The sequence below is a fragment of the Propithecus coquereli genome, unplaced genomic scaffold, assembly GCF_000956105.1.
Source record: "Propithecus coquereli isolate 6110/MARCELLA unplaced genomic scaffold, Pcoq_1.0 Scaffold67, whole genome shotgun sequence".
Classification (NCBI taxonomy): domain Eukaryota; kingdom Metazoa; phylum Chordata; class Mammalia; order Primates; family Indriidae; genus Propithecus; species Propithecus coquereli.
Window position 1 is genome coordinate 3644316 of NW_012152729.1, and position 17443 is coordinate 3661758.

The following is a 17443-nucleotide window of genomic DNA, read 5'->3' on the forward strand; positions in this document are numbered from 1 at the left end:
TAGTCCCAGCTACTTGGGAGGCTGAGGCAGTAGGATCGCTTGAGCCCAGGAGTTTGAGGTTGCTGTGAGCTAGGCTGACGCCACGGCACTCACTCTAGCTTGGGCAAAAGAGTGAGACTCTGTCTCAAAATAAATAAATAAATAAATAAAACCAGGATGTCATAGAGGGCAAGTCAAATGATGGGTGATGGTAGGGGTCCCAGGAATCACCTGTTGGCCTTTATAAGAGGCTGCACAAAATGTAGACCCATTTCAGGATCAGCCATAGAGGTGCTGGGGTGGGCCTATTAATCCCCATAGGGAGAATATCATACCAAAGGAATTTGGACAAAACCTATAGAAGCAGGTCTCACTCAGAGCTTGGGGAGCAAGACTGGCTAGCTCTTCTGGCCCTCCCCTCTCCTCGGGTCAGTCCTCCCATAGGCTCTTTTGTATCAGCCAAGCACAAAAGAGTAATAGCTATTTTGTATGTTTCTATCTCAAAAGAACTACACTTCAATTTTATAGAGATTCTTGATTTTTTAATTTCATAGCTAATTAAGAATATACTAGTAGTCCACGGGGTAAGAGTCTTGAACACAACAGAGAACTCTAAGGAGCCTTCCTTTTACCCAACTCTTAAGTTCCTCTTCTTGGAACATCATGTTTAGAGTCATACGTGGATAATCTGTTTTCCTTACAGACATCTGACCCCAATGTGATCCTCTGCAATTCTGTAGAGTTGATCCGTGAGCGGTTGACTATATCTGAGGATGGACCAGGAGTCAGGCACCAGGAGGAACAAAAGCATGACAACTATGTGTATGACATTTACTACTTGGAGATGGCCACTTCAGGGTGGATTGAGAACATCCTCTCTGTGCAGCCCTATAGCCAAGAGTGGGAGCTGGTAAGGGGGCCTATGAGGACGGGGGCATGAGGCGTCCTAAGCTCTTTCTCTAGTCAGTGCTTTGCCTCCCTGAGCTGTAGTCCTGATCAACTTTGTGCTTAGTTCTTGTCTTGCTTAAAAGGAAAAATTTATTCTTAATGCTGTTAAGGAACCTGGGTTTAGTGCAGAGAATTTTGGAGAAAAGCATCTATGTTGATAATTTTTGCTTTTAATGAATCTTTTACAAGGTTTGCAACATCATCTTTATTATTTATAGCTACTCACTAAAAAATATGCATAGGAACTTATTTAATAAGATAAAGAAAAAAATAGAACCAGAAATTCTTAACATTAATGACAACAAAACCTATTTCTTACATTGTATCTTAAGAGGATAAGACCTTGGATGAAGAAAGCTTAAGGTTCTTAGCCCAGGCGGGATGGCTGATGCCTGTAATCCTATCACTTTGGGAGGACAAGGTGGGAGGATCCCTTGAGGTCAGGAGTTCAAGACCAGCTTGAGCAACATAATGAGACCCTGTCTGTACAAAAAATAGTAAAATTAGCCAGGCTTGCTGGTACATGCCTATAGTCCCAGCTACTCAGGAGGCTGAGGAAGAAGGATCACAAGATCTGGGAGTTTGAGGTTACAGTGAGCTATGATCATGCCACTGTCTTCATGCATGTGCAACAAAGACCTTGTCTTCAGGAAAAATAAAAAATATAAATAAATAAAAAGAAAGCTAAGGTCCTGACACCATTATTCTTAAATTCTAAAATATCAACAAAAAAAGTTGAGGTGAGTCCTGTGATACTCACATTGTAAGAGAAGCACTGTATCCTGTACCTGCACTGGAACCATAGATTTGCAGTCAGGCACCCACCTTGGACCACTGTATGGCCCTCCTGCCTTCCTGCTCCTGGGTCTTGGCTCTAGCCTTTGGCTTCACCCATTCCTATAATCCCTCTCCCACCTTGCTGCCCTCCAGGAATTTGAAGATAACTGCCATTACTCAGAGAAAGAAAATCCTGTATTTAGGGGGGAAGTGACTCAGATGGCTCAGAGCCATCATTCCTCTCTATCTTGTGTTCCCTTGTGGTGGAGTCCACCCTATCCCACCAGGAACGTGGTGTCTGGAGCTTGACTATGGAGAAGGGCTACTATTAATATCTCCCTTCTCTTGTGCATCAGAGTCAAACTAGCTCCTAGTCTGCCCTTTTTTCACCTGGTATGCTTACGCAACATCTCCCCAAGCTGGTATGCTAAGAGCTTCCTCCAAAGAGCATAACCTTAGAGGTTTTGACTTAGACTCATGTTGTGTTGATGTGTGCAGGTGAATGATGATCAAGAACCAGAGGATGTTTATGACGATGAAGATGACGAGAACAGTGAGAACAACTGGCGCAATGAGTACCCAGAGGAGGAGGAGAGCAGTGATGGAGATGAAGCTTCCAGAGGTGGGTGGCAGCCCTGGATGGGGAGGGACCAGTAGGATCCAAGACTGAGGTGTAAGCATAGCTAACAGGTACATCTTAACTGGTTTTTCTTTTCTGCCATTGAGTTGCTATAGCTCATCCACACAAGTTGAACGTAGGAAACACCAAGACCAGTGTTTCCAGGGGGACTTCTGGGTGTGTAATGTCTCTCAGGGCTGGCTTTAAATCCTTAGTTCTGTCACTGCCCAGCTATGGATCTTGGGCTAATTACTTCACCTCATTGAGCCTCATTTTCTATCCAGAAAATGAGACAATACTACACCTACTTTAGTGGCTGAGGTTAATAAAATATGTAGCTCATTCATTATCTCTTTTTCTGCTCCAGTCAAGAAAGTATTGGAGAAAGAGGTTCTCCAGTAGGAATGGTCCCAGGGTTTTCATGAGTCAGCTATCTAACCTCTGAGGAAACTGCTGCATTTACAAATGTTTTCAGAAAGATGCAACACAGACCTGGTACCTCTGGGAAGAGAAAGGAAAGATGCCTAGCAACATAGCTCTTTTGGTGACTATGTCCTAAGTGCCAACAGAAAGATTTTCTTGGTGTCTGATAACAGAGGAATAGTTAAACAATGTAATGTCCTATTGGGGAGGTGCCAGTAATACCATGAAAGGGGAAAAGTGCAAAAATATTTATAATATGACTGCAACTATTATATAGAAAAAGAAATCCTGTATTTAGTGGGGAAGTGACAAAATAGTCCAGTTTTAAGGGACTTGAGTTAGATAGCAGAAATACAATTGCTTTTAAAAAAAAAGTTGTATAATCTAAATTTTCTTTATTGAGCAAGTATTTTGTAATGGGGAACAAGAAAATGACCTTTATGAGAAGGGAAGGGTCTCTTGTGATAGCCTAAAAAATCAGACATACACTCTCCGGTTAAGAGACCACTACTGGTATCTCATTCTAGGCTCTGATGAATATAACAGCCTCAGTGAGGAGGAAAGAGGCAGTAGCAGACATCAGATATGGAACAAATACCCTTTGGATGTACAGAAGGAATTTGGCTATGAGAACCCCCACGACTTGGATTCGGACTGATGGTCTTGTGATATCCATGAGCTTCTGCCACGGGCCCTGTGACAACAATGGCCATTAGGACAAGAAGTAGAATCTGTGTGAGACTTCAGGTAACAGCTGTCTCTGCCTTCCTGCTTCTAGACTCTGAAATGGTTATAAAGAGTGAAGTCTTTCTTTGACAGTGGTGCCAGTGGACAGAATATGTATGAATGTGATGCACTATGTTTAGTAAAAACCAGCTTTGACCATGCAAGCAAGTGATCCCTTTAAAACCTTTTAAATCTGAATATCTTAGGTGTTTTCCCATTGTACTTACACAAAAAGGGGGAGGGGTGGTGAGACAGAAGTTTCAGAATTGATCATAGACACTAAGGACTCAAGGCAAGTGAGGAAAAAGAAAGCACATTCTGAATGTGGCTTTCCATCGAGAAATGTTTAGTATTCATAGCACTCACCCGAAACAAACCACGGTCAGTAAGACCAATTTTGGTACCAGAACTTGTATCTCCCATGAGCAAACTCTCTGTCCCTGTTCCTCCCCAAACCACAGCTGCCTTCATTCTGACTGGGTTGGTGTTTGTTTATTCTTCTGGCATAACATCGTCCACTAAAATTTTCTGTGGTGATCAGTATGTTCTGTGTCTGTACCATGCAGTAGTGCTACTAGCCACATGTGGTTGTTGAACACTTGCAATATGGTTAGTGCAGCTCAGGAACTGAGTCTTTAATTTATATTTCATTTTAATTTAATTAGTTACATGTGGCTAGTAGCTACTGTACTGCACAGCACAGGTCTAGGGAAACAACACACAGAATATTTGATTCAAGGGGTATCCTCTTGCCCTCTGACAGTTTCACTCACTATCCTATGGGAAAGTGAATTATATAGGGACATGGGTTCTTCCCACCTCTTTTAAGATTTCATAATCATCTCTCCTCCATCCTACCTCCACCCATTCTTTGACTTTATATCCATTTTATAGGCCTTTATATAAGTTCCTATCTACATGGAGTTGTTAAACCTACCAAAGTGATTAAATTCTGTGTGCTCAGGCCCTACTCTTGTAGCTAATTAAACTATCAAATAGACTATTAGTTTTCCCATCCTAAGTATCCACAAACTCAAGTGTTGTAATTAAGAGGCAGCAACTTCCATGTCTAATACTAGTCATCTTAGTTTCCTTCTATAGGCATAGAAATGAAGGATTAAAAACCACTCTGTGCCATTATAATGTGCTCACTACTGTTTATGTACTCGTTAAAGTTTCTCCAACATTAAAGGGCTGACGACATCACACACTGTACCCACTGTAGAAGGGATTAGCACAGCAGGAGAAGGACTTAAGGAGGGAAACAACAAAGAACTGGCAGAAATTAATTCCACCATGAAGGCTGAGTGCTGTAGGGAGTCTCTGGCTTTGCGCCCACAGAAGGGTTCCTGGGAGAAGTCTGGATCCAGCACAGAGGGAAAAATGCTTTCATTGTCCAAAAATGAGAAGGGGATGACATGGCTAACTAAGCAAGAACTGGGGTACCTGGAGTGTGAGGCCCTTTCTTCTCTTAGGGGCCACTGGGGGGCAGGAAGTTCCTGGGATTAGCTGGTTATTGGGTGGAGAAATCTAAAGCCACAGTCAGGGGTCCTGAAGACAAGCACACATTGCTTCAAGGATTAGCTCCAGAGGAGCCCTGGGATAGGTGCCAGTTTGGCTCAGACAGGAATCATATTTTCATAGTTTAGGCAAGTCAGTCTTGCACAAGACTCCCTGTCGTCAGGCAAGAATTTACTGTATAAATCCTTAACCCATGACAGTAGGAATGTCCTCCCATGTTATCACAGATGCAAGTCCTGAACCCAAGTTAACAGTGATCATGCTGCCTTCAATCTTCTTTATTGAGCAGGTGTATAATCAAGGTTACTCCTTTGTCTATGACTGGGCAAGTTTGGTGGAGAAGAATGGTCACAAAGGAAGACTGCCTCATTGACTTTGCCGTTGACCAATTCCAAAACGTAAGGATCAGAGGCCCATGAGCTATGCCAAGTCAGCTGGTTCTTCTGGGCCCAGGATGACAGTGGGGGTATCACAAAACAGTTGTACAAGCCAATGCAGCTTCCCTGCCCATGCAGGAAGATCCATTAGGCCAGACCTACTGCTCTGGCCTGACCAGGGTGCCAAAGCCCAGACTGAGCACCAGAATTAGTTGCTTCCACTCATGCAGTCTGCTGAGCAGCCAGAGTGAGGTTGAAGTGGCTTTTCTCCCAGTCTTCACAGATCTCCACAGGGAGAAAACAGAAATCCCCACAAGTACCAAGCTCTTCCTGAGACTGAAGCCCACCAGACCTCAGAAGCACAGGGAGGTCGGCAGGAGAGGAGTGCATTATCCCGAGGACCCACACCAAGGCAGCTCCAAATGTAAACAAAGCCTTGTGCCAGAGAGGAGAGGAGGATGCAGCCTGATGTGAGGTTTTCAGAAAAAGACAATGACCTCTTATAGCACCAGGGTAGGCTTGCTTAGGTCTGCAGAGCAATCCCTCACACTGGCCCTTACAGAGAGAAACAAGTTATTTGATGATTTGGGCCCAAGAAATGTTCTCCAAGCCACTGACAGCTGAAAGAATTCAGGCGATCCACCTGATTCCAGAACAGTTTCGGCCCTCTTGAAGTTCGTGCCAGAAACCTAGAGATTTACTTTCTATCAGCTAGAACAAAGACCCATGGCCTCAATTAAAATAAAGGATTATCCTTCACATTGTTACTTCTGACTTAGGAATTTGTTCATTTGCCCTTGCTGGACCTGAGCCAGGGGCTTAAAACATGTGATCTATATACTAACATAACAGGTCCATGAGTAGAAAAATCTTTAAAGTTCACTGTTGCAGATAAGACTTAACAGAAGATTGTGCTAAATGGACATAAAATCTGTGATCAGAGTTTGACTCACCACCACATAGGGCAGAGGGACTCAGCTTTGGGTACTTTGAATTTTTAAATACAGTCAGCCTGTTGCATCCTGTAGATGAATGAATGCTAATGCTTTCTCAGAATTGGTGTTCTGGATTAAATAGTATCAATAAATAATGGAATACAACTCTCTCCCCATAGAAGGATTTTGAGCCAGAGGAAGAAATGGTAGCATTTCAGGCCTCTAAAGTCAGATGCTTGGACCTGGTCAGATGAAAAATTTCCATAAAGCAGCCCCACTGTAGAGACTCCTGGTTCAAACCTCAGATATCAAATGCAGAAGCCACCAGCCATAGCTGGCAACCTTGCACTCCTTCCCCCACCACAACTTACCAAGTAAGAGCTGCACCTACCCACCAGGAGTAAAACAAAATGACCATTCCCCTGTTCCCCAATCTGCCCCCCACCCTCTGAAGTCCCCACTTTGAAGCTGGCCCCAGACCCTGAGTGTCTTCCAGGAGTGTACCAGTGACAGTGAGCATTGCCCTGAGACCCCTTTGTGATGTGGGTCAACAGGCTCCTTTAATTCAGGAGAGTTGGGCCCACACAGTCTTGTTACCAGGACTTTGGTGGCCACAGCCACCTGTGGTCAGCTTTCTGGGCTTCAGGGGAAGTCACCTCTGGCCTCTAGTCAGTTTTCCTCTCAACCTTTCTCTCTTCAGCTACATCAAGCTCAGTCAGGACACAAAAGCAAAGCCGCTGGGTGACTCTGGTGACAGCAGCTAAATGAAAATAAAAGCAGCACAGAATTCAGTAAACACATCTAGCTACAGCCCCCATATGAACACCACAAGGCTGATTAAAGCACATCTGTGGCTCCCTCCCCTCAAGTCCCTTGGGGACCCTAAGCCAGGCTCTGCCCCTCCCAATAAGCCTCACTGTCCTCTGTCCCATGCCCAACCAGAGTGTGATGCATGGCTCCTCATCTTCCTAGGTAGACTGCACTGTCAGGAGGTAGTGCTTTAACCCCTAAGTAGGACACTAAAGTTAGAACTAAAGTCATAGCTCCTCAAGAAAGGGAAGTCGTGAGCATCCCGGTCTCTTGGCCTCCAGCCAATCACAGGTATGGGAGGGAAGTTATTAGCACAAACACACACAGAGCCACTGACTGATGGGACAAAGAGAAACTCACCCAGGACCTTCCGAATAAAGACTGGCCTCCGCGACTCTGGCAGGTAAACACCCAGGAAGTAGACAGGGATCCCGGAGAGGGCAATCCCGATGCCAATGAGGGAATTAACAGTGTCACTGAAGAGGGGCACAACCACCAGAAACACGGAGCATATGCAGAACACGATCGGAAAGATCAGGCTCAGCTGAAAGGGAGGGGGGTGAGACATTAAGTAAGGTGGGATGAGGAAACAGGGCACGGGCAAGAAGGCACCTTGAGATGGCCTGACCCTCCCAGTCTGCCCAGAGCTGCTGACCTTGAGAGGCCGGGGCCGCTCGGGCTCCTTCCAGCGAAGGTAGAGCTGTGCAGCGACAGACAGGCCCACGAAGAACCAGTAGCTGAAGCTGAAGTAGTTGATAAGCAGGAAAACGTCCTTCACGATGAGGTAGATGAGTGTCATGGTGCACTGTGGGCGGAGGGATGGGGAGGAGGAGGGACCATTGTAACCACCAGCCCACCCCAGAAGACTCCACCATACAGCAATCAGTGCTGGACCTGATGTGGCTTCACTAGAGTACCTCCAGATCTTTTCAGTGACCCCTTGGCATCAGACAGGTCCATTCTCTACATGAAACTTCAAGGCAGCATCTCTCCCTCGTCTGTTGGAGCCCTTCCTCCACTCAATGCCTCCCTTCTTCTTATAAGCACTTTAGTAACAAGCCAGACTACTTTCCCCTTCTGACGGCAGACAGTGAGGCCCTCCACACTTCAATGCACCAACCTCAACACAGAACACCTGGGTCCCAGTTACCTGGCAAGCAAATGGGGGAAATGCCTCCAGAACCATCTCATTGTGCTGGGGCCTCAGAAATGCAAATTATCAAAATGGATCTATACACCTTCAAAATAGGGTTATGATAGAATTTACCCTCTGGAACAAAAGAATCCTAGAGGACAGGGGTCAGGGACTACAGCCCCAGGACAAGGTCAGATTTGCTTAAACTTCAAGAATGTAGAATTCCCCCTACCTATCTTTTCACCCCGAATTACCAACAAAGGGTTTAAAACAGTCCATTCTGTGGAGACAAGGGAGGACCCTGTGTTAAGAGGAGAAAAGTAGGAGAAAAACTGACATAAACAAGAGGTCAGATTCCCTCCCAAATTTATTTTTTTCCCCTCCTAAATTTATAAATTCAATGTCCCAAACAAAATAATGAGAGGATTTTTCTATCATTTTGACAAAATGATACCAGACTTCATCAAGACAAATGTGAGAAATGCCAGGAAAATTCGGAAGGGAACAAAATTAAAGAAGAAGTATCCTCATTCCCTCTTTAATTTTCAGATATGCAGAGTAAAGCTAAACTAATGGAGCTTGGTGCTAATGGGGAAGAGTAGTTGAGATAATGATACACTGAAGGGGCATACCATTGTACTTGCACGTATTAAACACCCTAAAAATTACCTATTATTTCTTTCATATGGTAAAAGTTAGAAAACTGGAAAAATGGATTGTTCAATAAATGATACTGGTATACCTGGCTAGCCATTTGAGAAAAAATTAAGTGAATCCCCACCTCACTCAATATACAGAAATATAAATAGCAGAAGAATCCAGAATTGAAACTTAAACAATAAAACCATAAAAGAACTAGATGATAACAAAAAATGAACTGTTTTTAAAATCTTGAAGAAAGGCCTTTCTCAAGATTCCTATTGCATGTATGTAACAACTTAGCGCAAATTAGGAGCACTGCGCAGATCCGCCCGAGCCCCACTCTCCCAGCAGGACTTACATTGAACAATAAAGCAGGGATGGGTGTAAAACGCTCAATGTGGATCATGGACAGAAGGTCTGGGAGGTGGCCCTCACGGGAGCCCACGAAGAACAACCTGGAAGGACAAGAGAGGATAAGCAGGATATTTTTGCTCAGCCATACACCCACACTCCACACTCAAACTAGGCTCAGAGCCCCAGAAAAAAGCAAAGGATACTCTCAGGAGCATCCCACGTCTACCCACGGATGTCTCCACTCTCTTCAAGGATGGGCACCTCACCACTCCCAAGAATGCCCCATTCAGCCCACCCACCCCACAGTTACCCACTGACAATCCCAGGCCCTCAGCCATGGAACCCACTATCACACCAATACCTCACTAATATCCAACATATGCCTCACCCTGCATCACCCACTAGTACCCCACTCCACCCCACCAGGGGTACCCCTACTCTGTCATCCCACAAATTCGTAGCTAACACAATGGCTTTGTAAAGAAGACCAGCCAGATTTTTGTTTGTGCCCTCCATATATCTTTGCTGAGGCTGACATATCATAGGCTGGGGTGAGCCTGGAGGTCAAAAAGACAACCCAGGCTTCCTCCCTTTAACTAAAGAGCTGCTGGCTGGGAGAAAGACCGGCAGAGAAATGAACCACCACCCAGAGTAGGCAGCAGCATCATGAAGCACACGGCATTCACTCACTAGGCTTGAGGATAGGCTGGAGGGTAGGCTGGAGTAGCAAAAAGCTTTGCAAGAGATGACCATAGCTGGGCTGTGAAGAAGAGCTGGAGTGTGCCAGAAGCAAGTGGGTAGGTGGGGAATGAGCATGTGCAAAGGCAAGAGGCTTGGATGTATGAAAGAGTGTGGCCTCTCTGGAGGCTGATGCTACCATATCTGTTGTCCCAGGATAAGGAGTGTGACAACAGGGTGTTGAGAAGAACCTGCATACAAGGCCATGCTGTGGAGTCTGAACAAACACTGGGAAGCCATCTGTGACTTTGAATGAGAGTGGGCATCCTGGCAGAGGAGAGAACAAGACAGATATGATAACCTCAATCATGTCAAATTTGGTGATCATATGTGTGTGTGTGCACATGTATGTGTGTACATGTGCATGTCTGAGCTAGGGGAAAGGGTGGACACCAAGGGAAAAATCAAGAGGCCAAGCAGGGAAGACTGATGGACCACAACAGCACAACTGGAGACTAATCACATGTGGGGTGCATAGGAAGTCTGAGATACTTGGGTGCCATCCAGGTGGAGCCACAGGGAAAAAGGTGTCATAGAGCAAGATGTCAAAATTGGCTCATGAGGTTAATAATTTGTACTAGGTAAAAGAGAAATATGGTAGAGAGGATGCCAGAAGGGGAAAGAAGGCAAAAATGTTTAGTACAAAACCAAGGGTAGCTGCATGGGTAGTAAAGAAAATGTGAAGATGGTAACACAGGCAGAAACAATTGTGCTCTATCTTGACATCACTGCAGTCCCCTTTATGTGCTGCTATAGATTCTTTCTCGCCAAGTCCTCCCTCTGGACCCACCCTGTCAATGCCATAAGACATCTGAATAAGGTAGGAGGGCAATTACATGCTAAGTATTTATTTTGGGACAACTGGCAGAGCCAACTGAGAAGTCTTGGAGTATCAGTAAGGGTGAGGTTATTGGAAACACCATCTTGGGTGGGGCAGCCTGTAAAACGCCACATCAGGTACAACCTTGGCCGCACCAGGCTCAGGTAAGAGTACATGATGCTATATTCTTTTACAAGGGCTTGATCTCTCTATTTCTCTGGTTGCCACAGGGAGGCCCCAAGAACATGGACTGGTGTGTGAAAACCAGTAAGAAGAATGAATGGGACAAATTATTTCTTTTATTGATTCATCTTTCTATGTGTTCAAGTGGCAGATATTTATTGAAGGGCTATTATACTCCTGGCCCTGAGGATAGCAACATTTATAGGGTGAGAAGAAATCAGGAAAGAAGCCTTCTTCTCAAGTATCAGGTGAGACAGAAGCCATGAGAATAGTTTCAGAATTAGAAGGTGGTCAGCCTCACTCCCTTCAGAGGTCCAGTAGGGTAAGGACTAAAAAGCAGGCTAAGAAAGACATACCTTAATGTTTTTCAGGTAACAGAAGCCAAACTACAATGAGTGGAAAAATGAATGCAAGGTGAAATGCAGACTACTTTCTCAAGAAGTGCATCCAGTAAGGACAAGAGGGAGTGGGAAAAGCTGAGTTCTGTAGGTGCAGATGAGAGAAGCTTGGGGAGAGCTGGCTCCACGTGAACATCCACCAAAGAGAAGGACCAATTGATGATGCAGAGTGCAGAGGAAGAGGGGAAGTGCTGGAACCCTGAGACTAGGTAGCAGAGTCAGCCAGAAAAGGCAGACCTGCTCCTTCCTCTGCAACAGCAGGAAGGACAATTGCTCTTATAGTTAAGTCAGAAAGGAGAAAGGAGAGCAGACTACCTGATGGCCTCAATGTTTTCTAGGAAGTCAGGGGCAGAGTCATCCTGTATGTAGCATTGAGTACCTGGTACACAGCAAGTTCCCAGTTACCATTCACTGAAGGAATGAATCCTAGGGCTGCAGCATAACCCATGAGGAGTCTAGAACCTGGTCTGTGCCAGGTTCACTACTCCAAGCTATTGCCTTCCTCCCCTACACCCTTTATCAATCTGTCCTCACTTTAGATGGAAGCATGAGCTACCAGCACATACTTCTGCAAAAAAGCAACCACATGTGCACAAACACACACACACACACACACACACACACACACACACACACACTTACACCCTGTATGCCCTTGAGAGGAAGAAGGGAAAAAAGGAGCTCTCATACCTAGAGCCCCAGACAATTCAACACTGCAGTCCATCATCAGTGATGCAGAGGTACAGTACCTTGATGAAGCAAAGATAGATGCATTGAGGCCCCCAAAGCAGGACAGGGCAACGGCAATGGGGATGGTCCAGCTGAATATGCCAAATGTCTGGTCAGCAAACGTCTAGGGGCAGAGCACAGAAGGGGAACTCAACAGAGGACAGGGTTTCCTCCTGCATCTATGATCTCAGGACAAATGCAGTCACTGCTGAGTGGCCCACCCTCTGGCCTAGACACATGACCTCATCCTACAGAGCTGAAGGGGCCACAGAAAGAGGGTCTGGGCCATTCAGGAGGGCAAAGTATCATGAGATGATGAGCAAATAGGGAACAACAGACTCACCACAGCCACGGCATTACTGTTAAGGACATCTGAAATGCTCAGCACTGTGTAATAGGCCACGTTGGTCAGGATGTAGATGAGCGTCACAATTGGCATAGAAATCCCAATGGCCAAGGGCAAATTTCTGTCAGGACAAGTGAGACAGGACTACCTAGAACCAGCCTCTCCTTGGGATCAAAGTTCATCAAGTCTCCTCTGGAATTTAACAGTTCACTGGCCTCTAGGTCTTTGAGGCAGACTCGTCTTCCCCTGTGGCTTATGGTGGGCAAGCGTCCCACACCCTGGGCTACTTCTACTGAGAGAGAGAGACCTTTCTCATGAAGACAGGTCATGATCAATATTGGATCCTTGCCACAGAAGGGCCAATGGTCCCACAGGGTTTCAAAATCCTCCTCCATCTCAGGACAAGGAACTGTGTCCTCTGGGGATTAGAGGCCGGGCTGGGAACCCAGCTGGCCAGAATAAGCTCTGGCTCTGCAGGCTGCAGTCTCAGCACCAGGGTGCAAGGTCCTAACACCTTAGCCCCAGCTGGGTCTGCTGCTCCCCACTGAAGGAGCTCTTCTCCAAGAAGGACTCGGGGGACCTTGCCGTGTGAACATGTGGGCCAGGACCCAAAGGCTTCCCCACCTTCACTCACTCCATCCTAGCCCTCGGCCCCTCCTACCTGGAGAAGGGGGAGTAGGAGAAGAGAGCATGAGAGGCAGAGGGAGAAGGAGAGGGGAGAGGGCAAGCATGCCCACTATCAGCAGGAGTTCCAGCCAAGCTGAGGAGTGAGAGTGTGATCCCGCCTTTACCTTTCTGGGTTTTTGATTTCTTCTGTTACAAAATTAAGGGTGTCCCAACCTGAGTAAGAGAAGAGGGCAGAGTAGAGGGCAAGAGAGAGGTCTCCCACGTCCCAGGAGGAACCCTCAAAGGCGTCCTCAAAGTGCTCAGAGTGTCCTGTGGAGGCAAAGGCAGGTGAGGGGTTCAGGGAGAAGTGACAGGTCAGAGGAAAAGTGGGGAGGACAGATGGAAGGTATAAGGAGAAGAGGAAGGATGGGGAGGGACAGTAACAAAGAGGAAGGGAAGATGAAAACAAGGAGAAAGGGGTAGGAAGGGAGAGACAAGAAAGAAAAAACAAGAGGGCAGGGGGAAGAAAAAAACATAATTTAACACCAAAAGATCAACAACTACTAGCTCCCTGCACTTTACCACCCCACCCACTCCCTCAGGAAAGTTCATACTCCTTTAGTAAAACTAGACAATCTCAGAAAAACAAAGGCATTCCTGGCTGCCCTCTGATGTGACAACACTTTTTCCAAAACCCTAAAGAATTTCCATTTCCTCCAAGTGGCCTCACAGCAGGCCACAGCTCTTCTTCCTATTTTTATAAAGAACCCAGTCTCACATAAAGCAGTTATTTTTCATCGATAATTAGAACTTCTGTGGAACCACCTCTCTTGGCCCAGACCACTGCACAATTTGGTTCAATGGGTTTATCAGTCTCATGGAGAGTACGCTGCTACTCGCAGTGGCTATGGTTTCACGGGGCAGGAAATCACTGGCTATAGGAGAACTGGGGTCTCTTAGCTTTCCATGTGCCTGGGCTAGGTCTGGGCCATCTCTAGCCTTCAGGGAGCCAGCCCAGGCCCAGGCACCTGTCATTCTCCTTGGAGGTCTCTGGAGACTGCAGACCTGAAAGCCCAGGATTAGCATTCAGCTACCCAGGACAGAGATCTTTGGGACACATTGGCGTTTTTACTAAGATCCAGACTTCTAAGGCAGCCTGTTATAATGTCCTGGACAAAACCTAGACCCAGCTATCAATGTGGCAAAAGGGCTGAGTGTGCCACAAGAGAAGGGAAAATAGAGACCCTATCCTCCAGTGGTGTCAGTCACCACACACAGCAGTGCTTCCCTAAGGCACAGACCTTGAGAGGAGGATTGCTCAACAACCCAATTTGACCCCAATATACTTCTGAGCCACCAGGGTCATCCAGATGCCTAGTTGTACTAACTTGGTGTAAGTGCAAAAAGGTGCTAGAGCAGCTGCCGAAGAATCACTAAGAGCACTTCTTAAAAGCACAGCTTATAAGACAACAAACCAACAAGCATGTGAGCTAATAGGTCTGAGATGAGGGTCTTAGCTCCCCTGGTGACTATAAACACAGACACATTTAGGGATTTTTTTTTTTTTTTTGGGACAGAGTCTCACTCTGTTGCCCTGGCTAGAGTGCTGTGGCGTCAGCTTAGCTCACAGCAACCTCAAACTCCTGGGCTCAAGTCATCCTCCTGCCTCAGCCTCCCGAGTAGCTGGGACTACAGGCATGAGCCACCTCACCCGGCCACATTTAGGGATTGATGGCCTAGAGAACTGGGTTGTGAAATAATTGAGATATCCTTGGTTAAAGACACCTCTGGGCCGGACGCAATGGCTCACACCTGTAATCCTAGCACTCTGGGAGGCCAAGGCAGGAGGATTGTTTGAGGTCAGGAGTTTGAGACCAACCTGAGTGAGATCCCATCACTCATAAAATCAGAAAAATTAGTCGTGTGCAGTGGTGCGCACTGGTAGTCCCAGATACTCGGGGAGGCTGAGTCAGGAGGATTGCCTGAGCCTAGGAGTTTGAGGCTGCTGTGAGCTATGATCACGCCACGGCACTCTAGCCTGGGCAACAGAGTGACACTGTGAAACAAAGACACCTCAGGACTTCTGCAAGGGCTCAGGAAATCTTGTAGGCCTGTTACCCTCACTGCCAGTTGGCTCTGATCCAGGAATGAAAAGCTTTCTAAAGCCAACATGCAGGAAAAACAGTGCCACTTTCACAATATTTTCATATTTTGCCAAGAGCTGCCTTTGGGAAGGAATGCTGAATGCGAGTCCTGATGAAAAGTAGAGGCCGCAAAATAACCACCCATTTCCATTCCCACTCAAGGAGGGCCCAGCCTTCCTACCTGCTGCCTGGCAGTCACAGACCACAAACAGGAGCCACTCTATCCCCACAGATTACTTTTATAACCAAATTATGACCCAACCTTCAAGAGCTCCTAGGGTCTTGGCTGGCTTCCTGCAATGCTCCCAGCCTCCACAGGGGAAAGTAGCCCTGAGGGAGGAGCTGACTAATATCCATCTGGCCCAAGAAGCCCAGGAAGAACTTTATTCTCATCTCTTGCCCTCACTGACACATACTAGCACGTACACAGACAGAGCTGAGTGGCAAAGCTAATAGAGTTCCCACATCCTCCTCAGGGAATCCAGAGGACCTCCTGAAGACATGCACCCCCCTTCCCACCTTGGGCCCCTCTTACCCTGGCACAGTTTAACAAGGCCCATGACAATGATGGCAATGAGCGCTAGGACCTTGGCGTAAGTGAACGTGTCCTGCACACGTGTGCCCCACTTGACATAGGCACAGTTCACAAATGTCAGCAGACCTAGGAGAAAAACCATAAAATCACTGGCAGGTTTGCACTGAAAGAGCACAGAGGCCCAACCTCTCTTTACAGAGAACATCACTTTGGCCCTGCCCGCCTAAGGCAAAGGGGCCAATGGATCTGTGAGAATCAGGAGAAAAAGAAAATGAAGGGACACCCTGCACCTGCCCCAGCTGAGAGCACACCTGAATGTCCCATCACTGCTGACATTCAAACCTACAAAGGCTGCAAAATAACCACCCATTTCTGTTCCCTGTCACAAAAGACCCAGTCTTCCTACTTGCTGCCTGGCTATCACAGACCACAAACAGGAGCCACTCTGTCCCCACAGATTACCTTTATGATCAGTCATGACCCAAGCTTCAGTGAACACATATACATACATTCTGGGAGCCAGCTCCATTGCTGGAAATTACCCCAGGCCCAGGAATGGCTGACTTTACTCGCTCTTCCCCACTCAGACTCCCAAGGTTCTAAACCACAAGAAGCACAAGACCTGTCTACAACCACATTAGAGAGTGGGGACAAAGGAGACCCATCAATAAATACAGTAAATTTGGTGGCTCACGCCTGTAATCCTAGCACTCTGGGAGGCCGAGGTGGGAGGATTGCTTGAGCTCAGGAGTTCAAGACCAGCCTGAGCAAGAGTGAGACCCCATGTCAAAAAAAAGAAAAAATTTTTTATTAACTTTTAAATTAAAAAAAGAAAAAACAATAAGGTAAATTTGAATGCAGATGGCAGACCATCTAAGGAATTAGACAATGTTTTGCATGTAAGTCTAAAACAAAAAAATTATGTGCCTGATAATTTCACATATATCCTCTCTACCAATTCTCATAAGCCCAAAATATAGACATTCCTATTGTCATTGTATAGATGAGGAAACTGAGGCTGAGAGATTAACATTTCCAAGCCCACTGCTCACCCCTACCCTCATTCCTAGCCAGACCTCCCAATTCTCAGTGAGGTCCATGGAGAACTGAGGCCACTGGAGTGTTTCCCAGGCTCATGTCAGCACTGCTCACTTTAAGTTACAGTTCCTCACACACCTCAGTGACATCTGCGCCATGTGTTGAGTGTCCTAGAACTTTGCCACTGCTAAACAAGGATGGCTCTGACCCCTGGGGAGGACACAACAGTAATATCCAAGGGGTTCTACAGCAAGAAGGAATACAGTGACACTTCTAAGCACCACCTCTAGCTTCCAAAAATAGAACTTTTATGTGCACTTCAAATGTTATTAGCAAACTGGCCAGGCGCAGTGGCTCGCAACTATAATGCTAGCACTCTGGGAGGCTGAGGCGGGAGGATTGCTTAAGGTCAGGAGTTCAAGACCAGCCCGAGCAACAGCAAGACCCCGTCTATACTAAAAATAGAAAAAAATTAGCTGGGCAACTAAAAATAGAAACAAAAAATTAGCTGGGCATGGTGGCGTACACCTATAGTTCCAGCTACTCGGGAGGCTGAGGCAGGGGGATCGCTTGAACCCAGGAGTTTGAGGTTGCTGTGAGCTAGGCTGATGCCACAGCACTCTAGCCTGGGCGACAGAGTGAGAGACTCTGTCTCAAAAA

The 17443-nt window shown here is 46.4% G+C and overlaps 2 protein-coding genes across 4 annotated transcripts in view; one reads left to right on the forward strand and one right to left on the reverse strand.

Moving 5' to 3' along the window:
• SLC7A6OS (solute carrier family 7, member 6 opposite strand) overlaps positions 1-6129 on the forward strand; it is a 9739-nt gene extending 3610 nt beyond the window's left edge. For 2 of the 3 annotated variants that reach the window (XM_012660602.1, XM_012660603.1), the window contains exons 3-5: positions 683-889; positions 2203-2326; positions 3274-6129. In XM_012660602.1, coding sequence (XP_012516056.1) covers positions 683-889; positions 2203-2326; positions 3274-3404 — 462 coding nt within the window. In that variant the 3' untranslated portion in view covers positions 3405-6129. The remainder of the gene's footprint in view (positions 1-682; positions 890-2202; positions 2327-3273) is intronic. The other variant, XR_001138142.1, reaches the window with a different exon arrangement.
• A 758-nt stretch (positions 6130-6887) lies between these two features.
• The window catches only part of SLC7A6 (solute carrier family 7 (amino acid transporter light chain, y+L system), member 6), a 35191-nt gene continuing 24635 nt past the window's right edge, over positions 6888-17443 (reverse strand). Inside the window, exons 3-10 of the mRNA XM_012660601.1 lie at positions 15746-15871; positions 13252-13396; positions 12458-12581; positions 12135-12238; positions 9251-9347; positions 7771-7920; positions 7476-7659; positions 6888-7065 (exon numbers count right to left, since the gene is read on the reverse strand). Of these exons, the coding sequence (XP_012516055.1) occupies positions 6971-7065; positions 7476-7659; positions 7771-7920; positions 9251-9347; positions 12135-12238; positions 12458-12581; positions 13252-13396; positions 15746-15871 (1025 nt within the window). The 3' untranslated portion in view covers positions 6888-6970. The remainder of the gene's footprint in view (positions 7066-7475; positions 7660-7770; positions 7921-9250; positions 9348-12134; positions 12239-12457; positions 12582-13251; positions 13397-15745; positions 15872-17443) is intronic.